This window comes from Mercenaria mercenaria, chromosome 10 (genome assembly GCF_021730395.1).
Source record: "Mercenaria mercenaria strain notata chromosome 10, MADL_Memer_1, whole genome shotgun sequence".
NCBI classification, from domain to species: Eukaryota; Metazoa; Mollusca; class Bivalvia; order Venerida; family Veneridae; genus Mercenaria; species Mercenaria mercenaria.
Genome location: NC_069370.1, coordinates 66,422,108 through 66,436,610, shown reverse-complemented (window position 1 = coordinate 66,436,610; position 14,503 = coordinate 66,422,108). Strand labels below are relative to the sequence as shown.

General features: G+C 33.9%; 1 protein-coding gene across 3 annotated transcripts in view; it reads left to right on the top strand.

Annotated features, from left to right (window-relative positions):
* The window catches only part of LOC123561375 (SID1 transmembrane family member 1-like), a 45,475-nt gene extending 32,659 nt beyond the window's left edge, over positions 1-12,816 (top strand). For 2 of the 3 annotated variants that reach the window (XM_053553249.1, XM_053553250.1), the window contains exons 21-23: positions 75-185; positions 1,634-1,747; positions 3,893-12,816. In XM_053553249.1, the coding sequence (XP_053409224.1) occupies positions 75-185; positions 1,634-1,747; positions 3,893-3,955 (288 nt within the window). In that variant the 3' untranslated portion in view covers positions 3,956-12,816. Of the gene's footprint in view, positions 1-74; positions 186-1,633; positions 1,748-3,892 lie in introns of those variants that run through there. The other variant, XR_008372831.1, reaches the window with a different exon arrangement.
* The last annotated feature ends 1,687 nt before the right edge of the window (positions 12,817-14,503 follow it).

Below are 14,503 nucleotides of genomic sequence, written 5' to 3'. Positions count from 1 at the left end.
TTTTGAAAACAGGTTCAAGAATTTTTTCCTGCTGGCCATATAACTAAGAATATCATTTATATTTCATATTTTAGATGTGGGCGAGAGAGAAGATACCCAAGTTGACAATATTATTCATACTACTTGCTGCGGTCACCTGGGGATTTGCTCTGTATTTCTTTGTGGCTCATCTAACCACCTGGCAGGTTGGTTCCTGAGTTTCTTTCTGCTGAGATACACTTTATGTTAATATATGTCATTTTTTTGTAAAGAAACAATATTTTACTTTTGTTAGTTAATACGGATATAACATATTTTTTTGTGTTACAACTTGTACAGAGTTCTGAAGGATTGGTTTGCACCTGAGCCCATTAGGGTAATGGCACCAACATATCTTAGAGGATATCTGCAGGTGCTATAAAAGGAAACAGAAATTTTAGCATTAAATTTTTTGGCTTGCAAGTTACTATCTCCAAAACTAATGCTGGTATTGGATTGAAACTCTATAGATATTTTGTCATATAGGGAAATGTTCATGCTTCTGGGACAACAATCTGAATAGTCGAGCATTGACTGTCCTACTCTTGTTATTTTTCATGTGCAGTTATCATCATTTGTTACTCTTTGGTTGTTTTTTTTTTAATATCAACATTTTGTGCTGTGGCATTTTAAATGGACTATTAATATGATAACAAGGTCAGCCTGTGTCAATGCACTTAATAATAAAAGATAATATGATGCATTTAGTTGCCACTTGTAGTGTTACACTGAAAAATGTTATTTATGTGTATAGTTGCCATTTGTAGTTTTTCAGTTAGGCATTTTTTTTTATATGTTCAGTGGCAACATAGAGTGTTACACTGAGACATTCATTCTTGGGTTTATTTGTCATTTGTACTGTTGCACAAAAGCACTTTATTCATGTGTTAAGTTGCCATTTATGGTGTTACACTGAGGCATTTTATTCATTTTTTAGTTGCCACTTGCAATGTTTCATTCAGTTATTTTGTTCATATATTCATTTGCCATTTGTAGTGTTCCACTGAGTTATTTTCATTCATGCATTTAGTTGCCAGATGTATTTTTACACTGAAAAAATTCATTCAAGTGTTCAGTTACCATTTGTAGCTTTACAGTGAGACATGTTGTTCATCATAGATTATGAAATCTGGGGCCTCAGTAGCCTAGCGGTTAAGATCATTGACTTTGAATGACTTTTGCCCCTCACCGATGTTGGTTTGACCCATGTGGGTGTTGAATTCTTCATATGGGGAAGCCATACAGCAGGCTTACAGAAGGTTGATGGTTCTACCAAGGTACCTGCCCGTGATGAAATTATGCACTGAGGGATACCTGGGGTATTCCTCCAACATCAAAGCGGGAAAGTTGCCTTATGACCTATAATTGTGTCAGTGTAATATTAAGCCCAACAAAACAAAGAAACAGATAGATGACTAAATCATCCGGTTCAGTTGCCACTTGTAGTGTTGCACTGAGCAATTTTGTTCATGTGTGCAGTCATTGTGTAGAATTCACTTGGTATCTGGTGTAATTAGAGTCTGCCCATATATTCTGTAACATGTGATGTACTTCAAAATGTTGTCATATAATGAAGCCTATTATGATATACTGAAATGCAATGCATATATTGCAGCTATCACCTGCTGGGTCACGTGAAGGGAACAAGGAATGTATTCTGTTCCAGTTTTATGACAAACATGATGTCTGGCATTTCCTGTCTGCAATAAGCCTCTTTTTCTCCTTCCTGGTAAGTCAGTCTTACAGTCACAAATAAATAGTTATTCTAAAGAATAAAGAGGCTAGCTTATGGTTGGCAGGGCCCATATTCGCCGTGTTTGATATGTCTGAAATTTAAACTTTAAAGAGGTAAGTTTTCTTTTTGCTATGTCATTGTTCAGTTCAGCACAGATTTTAATGAAACCTTGCATGAAGGTGTGTTCTACAGCTACAGACTGACCAGAAAAATTTCATTGGTATAAATTTGCTATAAACAAAGCTTTGGTAAATTCAATATTGGCTGTTCTTAATACTATTTTTGTCGAGCCTGTAAGGGAGCGAAGACATAGTTGTCCAAATGGCTGTTCGGTGTGCGTGCGTGCGTCAGTGCGTCCGTCCAGATTTCTTTGTCCGGACCATAACTTTGTCATTGATTGTGGGATTTTAAAATAACTTGGCACAATTGTTCACCACCATGAGACGGTGTGTTGCGCACAATACCAGTATCAGTATCTTAAAGGTCGAGGTCACACTTGGAGTTTAAAGGTCAAATATGGCTATAATTGACCTTGTCCGGACAATAACTTCGTCATTGAATGTGGGATTATAAAATAACCTGGCACAATCCTTTTATTTGGCACAAATGTTTGTCTCGGTGAGACAGAGTTTTGTGTGCAACTCCCAGTCCTTTCGACAGCTGGCGGGCTCGACATGTTGCCCTTGGGCATCTAGTTCAGACTTCATAATGTAGGTAAATATGGATTGAAAACTGTTGTTTTTTATGCCCTCCAAAGGGAGGTGTATAGTAATTACCCTGTCTGTCCATTTTTAGCTCGACTTTTTGAAGAAAAAGTAGAGCTATTGCACTCACCCCAGAGTAGGCGTCGCCGTTGCTTAAAGTTTTTGATAAAGTCAAATATCTCTGCTACTATCAAAGCTATTGACTTGAAACTTAAAATAGTTATTTTCTATCAATGTCTACACCAGGAGAAACAATCCCCTTAACTCTGTTTGAATTTTGACAGAATTATGCCCCTTTTTAACTTAGAATTTTTGGTTAAAGTTTTTGATAAAGTCAAATATCTCTGTTACTATCAAAGTTATTGACTTGAAACTTAAAATAGCTATTTACTATCAAAGTCTACACCAGGAGAAACAATCCCCATAACTCTGATTTGAATTTTGACAGAATTATGCCCCTTTTTAACTTAGAATTTTTTTTTAATTTTTTGATAAAGTCAAATATCTCTGTTACTATTAAAGCTTTTGACTTGAAACTAAAAATAGTTATATACAATCAAAGTCTGCACCAAGAGACACAATTCCCATAACTCTGGTTTGAATTTTGACAGAATTATGCCCCTTTTTAACTTAGAATTTTTGGTTAAAGTTTTTGATAAAGTCAGATATCTCTGTTACTATCAAAGCTTTTGACTTGAATCTTAAAATACTTATTTACCATCAAAGTCTACACCAGGAGAAACAATATTTACCATCAAAGTCTACACCAGGAGAAACAATATCCATAACTCTGATTTGAATTTTGACAGAATTATTCCCCTTTTTAACTTAGAATTTTTTGTTAAAAGTCAAATATCACTGTTACTGTTCAAGCTTTTTACTTGAAACTCAAAACAGTTATTGACTATCAAAGTCTACACCAGGAGACACAATTCCCATAACTCTGATTTGAATTTTGACAGAGTTATGTCCCTTTTTAACTTAGAATTTTTTTTACTGGCAAAGCTCTAATTCAGAGAAAAGTCGAGCGCGCTGTCTTACAGACAGCTCTTGTTTAGTTGGGTTATTAGTTTGTCGATCAATCTGAAACACTTTTCAACTTAACAATTCAAGGAATTCCAATGAAACTTTGGGTAAATGTTGTGCATAATAAAGTGTGCCTGGTCAGCATCTCAAAAGTAAGTCTCACATGCAAGAGCACTCCTTGTCCAGGGCATTTGTTACATATGCATAACATGTTTTGCTGTGGTTTCACACCAGTGTAAGTTCTTAATTATCAGTCACAGAAAATTATTCATGTTTAAAAGGCTTTATTTCTGATTCATCCAAATTTATTTTAAAGGCTATAGAAAGAATGAAGACATTTTCACAGAGGAATATTGATAATAGTTTTGTATTGTTCCAGTTGATGCATTGTAAATGTTTTTCTTTGCAGATTTTACTCACCTTAGACGATGAAATCATCCTGACAAGGAGAGACAAAATCCCAGTGTTCTGATTACTGGGTAAAATTCAATGCTACGAAAATATCACCCACAGTGCCACGTTAAGCCTTCTCATGTGATACATATATTGTGCTTTAGTGTTTAGTGTCTGTTAATCCTGATTGATATTCCAGAATAAGTATCTCAGCTCATCTTAAGTGAGATTTAACATTCCACAATACTATGGAACTTATACTCAAAAACTTATAGTATCTGAATAACCATGTGTGAGATTTTTTATATTCCATAATAGTTACTTTACAGATAACTCTGCAAGACAACACCTGTGAACGGAGACCGTGTGACTCTAAACACCTCCAGTTTTATTTCTGATTTAAACATTGAAACCAGTATTTGACTCGGGTAACTAATGTGAACATTGATCTGTAGTGTATTTTGACCTGTGAATAACAGCTTCCTCCTTGTAAAAGACCATGTTTTGGCTTGTCCAGATGTATGTGCAGGTTTGATGGTATTGTTGAATACCTGAATGAAGTTTCTGTTGAATTCTTAAAGTGTTTTAAGTTCATAGTAATTTAAAGAATGGGGCATTGGTTCTATACATTCCATTATGAGTAATAATATGGCAGGTATAAAATGTGTTCCTTGTTGTTTGATGTTTATACAACCCATGATGCCAAACAATCTTAGATTTTTAAATCTAGACAAATATATTGTATAAGTCTGCCTTTTTTTCATTTGATATTTTTTTAGTTTCTTTTATGACTTAAAAAAACAACAAAAAAACTAGGAATTTGCAATATATGGTACCCAAGCTGTTTGTGTATTCAGTATGTAGATCCAATTCCACCATTTTAAGATTATGTCCTAAATTCTAAAATATTAGACTCTGTCCATGACAACTATGCTATTACCTCCTGATAACCTGTCTGCTTGATATCAGCACATTCCAAACATTACCTGAATGTCATTTGACATTCCATTTTATTTCATTTTTTTATCATGCATAACTGCTGATATATTGCTAAGCCAAACTCACATTGCTATTTTCTGCATTGTTAGAAGCTGCTGTTTCCTAAATATTTGACATGCTAAGATTTAATATGTATGTGAGTATGTGTACATGTAGAATTGTATTACCAGTATACTCTTTCTGAATGACTTGCCAGTCAGTAGTCAAAACTATTGCCCAAGAGTTGAAGTACCAAGGGCCAGTAGTTTTGACTATTGACCTGCATGCTATTCAATAACTGTTTCATTACATGACATCAGAAATATTTTCTTTCCTTTTTTCTTCAAGTTTGAATTTAGTATTGTTCTACTGACTGGCGAGTAGCACGAACTGTGGACCAGCAATTTATATAAGGAGTCATTGTAATAATATACACAATATGTGTAGTACCTGTGTGTCGAGGTAGAAAACATTGCTATTAAATTAGAGAATATTGCTTCTTTAACGAAATTTAGACTAACACATTTATAAAACATTTGCCATATCTTATTTTGCTGTGCCAGAACATGTCTTTTTACCTGTGGTAAGCCTATTGATAAACTATTTAGACATTGAGTGGACTCTTAATATTATAATGATTTACTTCACATATGTATACATGTACACCTGTTGAAATGTCTGCCTCTCTGATGACATATGCTTTGATTTTACTACTGTTTTTTTTTGTTTTGTTTTTAGCTCACCTGTCACAAAGTGACAAGGTGAGCTTTTGTGATCGCGCGGCGTCCGTCGTCCGTCGTCCGTCCGTGCGTCCGTAAACTTTTGCTTGTGACCACTCTAGAGGTCACATTTTTCATGGGATCTTTATGAAAGTTGGTCAGAATGTTCACCTTGATGATATCTAGGTCAAGTTCGAAACTGGGTCACGTGCCATCAAAAACTAGGTCAGTAGGTCTAAAAATAGAAAAACCTTGTGACCTCTCTAGAGGCCATATATTTCACAAGATCTTCATGAAAATTGGTCAGAATGTTCACCTTGATGATATCTAGGTCAGGTTCGAAACTGGGTCACGTGGGGTCAAAAACTAGGTCAGTAGGTCTAAAAATAGAAAAACCTTGTGACCTCTCTAGAGGCCATATTTTTCATGAGATCTTCATGAATATTGTTTAGAATGTTCACCTTGATGATATCTAGGTCAAGTTCGAAACTGGGTCAGGTGGGGTCAAAAACTAGGTCATTAGGTCTAAAAATAGAAAAACCTTTTGACCTCTCTAGAGGCCATATTTCTCAATGGATCTTAATGAAAATTGGTCAGAATGTTCACCTTGATGATATCTAGGTCAAATTCGAAACTGGGTCACGTGGGGGTAAAAACTAGGTCAGTAGATCTAAACATAGAAAAACCTTGTGACCTCTCTAGAGGCCATATTTTTCATGAGATCTTCATGAATGTTGGTCAGAATGTTCACCTTAATGATATCTAGGTCAAGTTTAATACTGGGTCATGTTGGATCAAAAACTAGGTCAGTAGGTCTAAAAATAGAAAAACCTTGTGACCTCTCTAGAGGCCATATTTCTCAATGGATCTTCATGAAAATTGGTCAGAATGTTCACCTTGATGATATCTAGGTCAAGTTCGAAACTGGGTCACATGCGGTCAAAAACTAGGTCAGTAGGTCTAAAAATAGAAAAACCTTGTGACCTCTCTAGAGGCCATATTTTTCAATGGATCTTCAGGAAAATTGGTCAGAATGTTTACCTTGATGATATCTAGATCAAGTTCGAAACTGGGTCACGTGGGGTTAAAAACTAGGTCAGTAGATCTAAAAATAGAAAAACCTTGTGACCTCTCTAGAGGCCATATTTTTCATGAGATCTTCATGAATATTGGTCAGAATGTTCACCTTGATGATATCTAGGTCAGGTTCGAAACTGGGTCACGTGGGGTCAAAAACTAGGTCAGTAGGTCTAAAAATAGAAAAACCTTGTGACCTCTCTAGAGGCCATATTTCTCAATGGATCTTCATGAAAACTGGTGAGAATATTCAGCTTGATGATATCTAGGTCAGGTTCATAACTGGGTCATGTGCGGTCAAAAACTAGGTCAGTAGGTCGAAAAATAGAAAAACCTTGTGACCTCTCTAGAGGCCATATTTTTCATGAGATCTTCTTGAAAATTGGTGAGAATGTTCATCTTGATGATATCTAGGTCAAGTTTAAAAGTGGGTCACGTGCCTTCAAAAACTAGGTCATTAGGTCAAATAATAGAAAAAGCTTGTGACCTCTCTAGAGGCCATATTTTTCAATGGATCTTCATGAAAATTGGTCAGAATTTTTTATCTTGATGATATCTAGGTCACATGTGCTCAAAAACTAGGTCACTATGTCAAATAATAGAAATAACGACGTCATACTCAGTTCAACACTGGGTCTTGTGGGGATAGGTGAGCGATTCAGGACCATCATGGTCCTCTTGTTTAAATACTTTAATCCGCAGAAAATGTTTTCAGGCGATAAAAGGAATTTTGATTTTTTTCTGCACAGAACTAGATCAATATTAAATTGAGCGTTCATTTTCTATTCAAAACTAATATCTTTGAAACTTTTTAAGTTTTAAAACTTAGATGACACATTACATAATTAATGGCTACAATTTTCATACTAGATAAAAGTTTACTTCTACTATTTGAAGAGTGTAAGTTTTGTTTACCTTGGAGAAGAGCTGAATGATAAATTACATGATGCAGTGATGACACTTTTTGTTTTATAAGATACATGAATTATGATTAAAAGAAAATTATATGTAGATTATGTATGTATCATCTCATATGTATTTGTTTGTATGAGAGAAAGACAAAAATCATTTACTGGTTCAATACAGTGTATAATATATAGTAAAACATGTATTAAGCAGTCAGCCAAGGGTGTTTTACAATCTGTCAGTTTCAAGAAGATGACTGACTGATACAAGTTTTTTTTGGTGAAGAAGAATGATTGACTGCTTAAGACAAGTTGTTTCTTAATACAGGTGACCACTATGACAGGTTCAACTGCATTGTTCAACTGTATATTAAAATAACTTGTTGTTGATAATGGATTTTGCTACAGTAATAAATATTATGTCTTAGATATGAGAATTATTTTTAATGTCTGACTTTTTCTGGCATTAGAGTCATATATCTGCTTCAAACTATTACATAATTATGTTGTTTTTCTTTCGCCTGTCTTTCTGCATGAATCTGAATAGAGTCCTGCTGAAAGTTCAATATCACACTTTGGGTTCAAGTGTAATATTCTATTGTCAAAGGGAAATTACTTACTGGAAACAAACTTCTGTATCCTAACATGATTTAGTGGGCCACTCAATGACCTATGGACACATTCCTAATTTTAATATATAAAGTCTGAGTGAGAGTGACTTTTAAATTCTTGTTTAGATCTTGCATTGAATTATAAAATTACCAGATTAATTTGTAGGTTAAGCTTGGTCATGCACATAGAGTCTCCAGTTTTTGTTGGACTGCAACAACGCTTTTCAGAAACCTCTGACTAACTCGTAACTTTATTACAGAAATAAGCTGGGTTACATGAAAAATCCATGACAAGTAAAGGAATAAGCTTAAACAATAAGAGCGTTATTATTTGATATAGGAATAACAAATCCAGTGTGAGCACAATTTAACTTTACTGTTGTATTTGTAGCTTTAAAGGGGCACACCTTTAGGTTAATGTCAAATTTTCAAAATTTAGAAAACACTTCCATTATTTAGTACTAACTTGTAAATAAGAAAGTTAGTCCTAGACAGTATATATTTATAAAAAAAAATCTTCTTGAGTTACTAGAATACAGTAAAACCATTTATTTGTAAGCACAAAATTCTGTGGTTTGACCCAGAACAGGTACAGCCAAACCTGTCTATAAAGTCAACCCTTGGGAGAGCCAAAATGTTGTCTATTGGTGGGTGGTCTTTATTCACAGGTTAAATACACTGTAAATGTTAAAATGGGAAACAAAACATGTGGTCTTTAGAGCCAGGTGGTCTCTGTTCACAGGTGGTCTTTAACACAGGTTTGACTTTACTTTGTTGGGATAAGTTGTCATGGATTTCAGCTTGAATACAAAAGGAATGGAAATTTTACTTGTCCATTGGGGTTTAATTTCGTTGATTGACTCAACCATGAAAAGATAAATCAAACATGTTAAAGGTTTCACAATGACTAGAAAATCTTTAAAGCTTCAGTCATAGAAATGTTATGTAAAATGAAAAAATATTTATCTGTATATAGTATCATATAATAATATATTTGATTTTGATATTTTATTTGCTTTACTGTCTGTTTTATAATTTAAGATATTGTTATGTTTTTTTCTTTTTTAGCTCACCTGAGCACAAAGTGCTCATGATGAGCTATTGTGACCACACTGTGTCTGTCAATTCATCCTTCCATCGTCAACATTTGTGTTTAAACAACATCTCCTCCAAAACCAATGAGTGGATTTTGATGAAACTTGGCCATGATGTTCCTTGGGTGGTCCTCTACCAAATTTGTTCAAACGGTTCCACTTGGTTGCACATAGGGGCTGCCAGAGCTAAAAATAGAAAAAACTTCAAACAACATCTCCTCCTAAACCAATGGTTCGATTTTGAAATAATTTCACACAAATGGTTCTTATGTCACCCTCAACCAAGATTGTTCAAATTATACCAATTCGTCGAAAAACATGGCCGCTAGAGGGCGTGGTCACTTTTTCCTATATGTATATAATACATATATTATAATAGAATAATTTTACACAAATGGTCCTTGTGTGACCCTCTACCAAGATTGTTCAAATTATTTTGTCGCCAGAGGGCGTGGTCACTTTTCCCTTATATGTATATAATGGAAACTAAAAATCTTCTTGTGTGAAACTGCTTGTCCGATTTTAGAATTATTTTACACAAATGGTCCTTGTGTGACCCTCTACCAAGATTGTTTGTATTATTTTGATTTGTCAAAAAACATGGCCACCAGAGGGTGTGGTCACTTTTCCCCATATGTATATAGTGGAAGCTTTAAAAATCTTCTTGTGTGAAACTACTGGCCCGATTTTAGAATAATTTTACACAAATGGTCCTTGCATGACCCTCTACCAAGATGTTCAAATTATTTTGATTCGTCAAAAAAAAATGGCCGCCAGAGGGCGTGGTCACTTTTCCCTATATGTATATAGTGGAAACTTTAAAAACCTTCTTGTGTGAAACTGCTAGCCCGATTTTAGAATAATTTTACACAAATGGTCCTTGTGTGACCCTCTACCAAGATTGTTCAAGTTATTTTGTTCGTCAAAAAACATGGCTGCCTGAGGGCGTGGTCACTTTTCCCTATATGTATATAGTGGAAACTTTAAAAATCTTCTTGTTTGAAACTGCAAGCCCGATTTTAAAATAATTTTACACAAATGGTTCTTGTGTGACCCTCTACTAAGATTGTTCAAGTTATTCTGATTAGTTAAAAAACATGGATGCCAGGGGACATGGTCTCTTTTCTTCTCTGAATCAATAATAGCTAGAGCCTTGATATTTGGCATGTGATATCAGATTTGTAATGTCTACCATAATTGTTTAAATTATTGCCCTAGGTTCAAAAGTGCGTGTTACATGTATATAATATAGGCTAACATAGAAGAAACCTAACTCTGTACTTATAAAAACACTTGAAGCCTTGTACACAGGTGAGCGCTTTAGGTTTAATGACCCTCTTGTGTGATACATGCCCCTTTAAACATATCTGTAACTGTCTATCTTACCTTACTGTGATCCTTCACAGTTTTGATGGGATTGTGGGATGGAGATTCATTCCCAGAATTGTTAATCTTGTTGAAGACAAAAATAGCTTTTATGTTGTCCATCTATCGGCCGATCAATCCTTTTACTTCTTTTGTATCTTGTTGATATCTCCTAAACCCTTTGAAAGACTGTCATGAAACTCAGCTTAAATACTCATATCATACAGAACCATGTGCTAGAAGGTCTGTTAAAACCAACATTATGGATAATAGATTTAAACATTAATGCTGATCAAAAAAACTTATTTTTGCCAAGACTCACATTCTATAAACTGCTGTAGAATTACATTTTTTGTAGAGTTTATACCTTTGAATTCAGTCTAGCTGCAAACAAACAATTTTGTTTTTTTGCTAAATGTTCACAGAATATCATGAAATTTTGAAAACTTAATTAAGGATTAATCAAATCCTGTGGTGCGGAAAAAATGTTTTTGCCCAAATGTTCATTACATACCTTACGAGCAAATCTATTCAAATCTGTTTCTTCATGTGCATTGTTATTTGTACTTAGCCATACTTAACTATATCCCCGTCTTGTTCGCCTATACTTTCTTTGTACTTATATCATATTTAACAGATCATGAAATGATATTGTATAGTTATCTGTGTAATTGTTCAGTCATATTCTTAAAGAGACAGATGATGATAAATCTGTATTTTTTCAGTTCCTTGTTCAGTTCTTTTATGCTTATGTTAGTTTAATATTCCAGCTTCCAATAAGAACATTTTCTGGAACTAATTACTGTAAAACATTGAATATTCAAGTAGCTATGGGACAGGGAAAATATAAGGAAAATGGTCTGGTACCAGTTGACTTACTTGCTCAAGCAGTTTATACTTGTACGAGTGGGCTGGAGGAAGATCCCTATTAATTTTTTTGGGTCGTTCAAAATTCAAGGTTATGGGATCAAAATTCAGTTTTCTCTATGCATTATATGTGCATCATTGAAATACTTGACAAGCTACAAATATATTTTTACTGCCAAAGACACACCATTCCACCATTCCACCTGTAAATGTTGCATTCTAGTCAGAGTTTCCTCAGACAGACTGACAAAAATCTGTATAACTGATGAAAATGTGCACTGGTATTTTGTGTCTGTAAGAAGTATATATATATTTTTTCTTTCGAAAGAAATCATGAAAAGTCTTGCTGTATATATGTGATAAAAGTCATATGATAATCAGCTGTATAGTTACATTTAGGATAAAAGTTGATAAACATATTCTCTTCTACTTTTGTTTTCCAAAACGGAAAATAAATTTCCTGTTCATTAAAACATTCATGATAAAAAGTAGACAATGTATGATCAGTGTCTGTTACTGTTTGATCCACCCTTTCCTGTAATAAGTTTTTCCTTGATTTCTCTGTAGATATGACCATACCATAGATATTATATATCATTCAAAATAACTCCTTGGCTGATAATACAATCTTTTTTAAATGTTCAAAACTTGCATCTTGATAAGTTTTGAAATATTTTGATTTGGAATTTTGCTTTGTAAATTTCAGCTATTTTTCACACACAAAATGTAAAAAAAAGACAGTTACCACTTTATTTCTTAATGGATTTTTATAAAACTTCCATGATATCATAGTGTAGAAGCAACATTTACATGCAAAAACTTAGGAAATATTGAAAAGAAATAACTGTATAATCCTTCCACAAGAAAGTGGGGAACTGTCTTTTCAGTAGAGAATGAAATGGTGTAATAGTTATTTTCAGTTAAATATAATTATATTGTGTGCTTTTCAAAAGACATATAATAAAGTTCCTTGTGCAGAAATTAGAAAAAAAGGCCATATTTATTTACCTGTGTATTTACCTGTGTATGATTTCGTCTAAAGTCTGACTCCAACAGAGATATATTGTTAAGAAATTTTATTGAACTTGTCTGTGCAAGTGTTAATTTATTGTTATAGTATTGTTAATGCAGTATTTTTATGATTAAAGTTTTATGTTACATCATGTCCTGGCCTATTGTATATGAGAAAAGCAAGGACTAAATTTGTTTTCGTGATAAACATTACAATGTCTATTGTTCCTTAGACCTAAGGTTTATACCTCTTATGTATTGCTGGATGAATTTTCGTAAATAAAATGTGTGAATAACATTTTATACTGAAGAATTTCGTTTCTTGATTTATTACTGTGACAATTGTGTATGTGTGTTAGGGGACTATTCTTAATTCTGTTTCGTTAATGAAGGCAAGTAAACTACATGATTTTTTTCTTTTCCTGAACTTGGAATATTAAAAACAAAAGGTAATTTTTTTTTTTTGTAACAACCTATGTTTCGCTCTAGGGATGTTTTGACCAAAATGGGGATTGTTTTGACTAACATCCTTAATCATGGAATTGGTTAGAATATGAAAGGGGCATAACTTAAGATGTAGTTCATCCTATAAAACTTTTCAAACAGATTGCAACCACATTAAAAAATATAAAAATGTGAATCAATTTTCAGATATATTTTGTAACTAACTGCAAAAATACTAAATCGAATAAAATTGATTATAATCAAAATAGTGGACGCTGCGTGTCAAGAGGGCTAAGACGCTTTCCTACGGAGGTGAAGGCCCCTAGTTCAAATACTGACTACTTCCATTGCGGTGTGTCCTTGGGCAAGGCACTTTATCACAATTGATGGTATGATTCCATTAGTATAGCATGGCCAGTATTGGTCACTACTGTACTTTATTCTGTTATTTAACCTCTAGCCTGCTGGTGGCAAGGGATTCTGCCTTTGCGACCAGTGCAAATTATAAGATTCTTCCACTAGTAGGTGCAAATGGGAATATCTGGCTTGAGGGTAACCGTGTTAACAGTTACCTGAGAGCCAGATATTCACATCAGCTACAGCCAGTGATTGAATCTTTTTCTTGCATGCCATATTAAAAAAAATAATACTAAAAATATATTCAAACAAATGATTTCTTATAGCACTTTTGTCTTAATGTAGCATACTAATAAAACGCGGGAACTTTATGTCATGACATTACAAAGTTGAAAACAACGTAATAGTTCCGGTTTTGTTTTATCATCTGCATTGAAACATTATGTTATTTCTGTAAAATGATGTTTTTCGAATCGAGAAATATGTTATAAGAGAGATATGTTATAAAAGAGAAACTATCAAGGTATTTTATTTTTATCCCATTTTATGTAAAACATTATTATTACTACACAAATTTTCTGTACATATATATAGTTTGTTATACGTCATTTACAGTATGAGAGTCATCTTACACCCCAGGGTAAAGGATGGAGTTTTCCAGCACTGGTGAAATCCCCAGAAATCCAAGTCTGGTATGCAAGAACAAGAGCAGCTTGCACATCTGTACAGGTTGATCATGGTCTTAACTGTTCACTATTCAGTCAGTAAATTTTCAGTGAACACCCCTTCAAATAAAAAGTGGTACTGCCTAAACTGAATAATGGACCTGGCCATTTTTTAAAATTTAGCAGGCTAAAGGTCAAAGCATGCAATAATATGAGTGTGAAAATTAACAAAGTTGACACAAGTCTATAAATACTTTTTTAACATGTAATTTTATGCCAGAGCTCTTTGCATGAGATAAATGCAACATTGATAGCCACAAGCCTAAGTTTTCTAAGTAACCTTTGAGATACTGACCACAAAACAATAGGAGTCAGATACAGTTAACATAGTAAATAGTCGGAGTTAAACTAAGTATGGCAAGAGTAAGTCGAAAACCCTAGATGCTCATTTTATACATGTAAACATGAAAAAATACTTGTGAAATTTTACTATAATATAAAATTAAAGTCTTATTTCACTTTGAGTGAACTTAG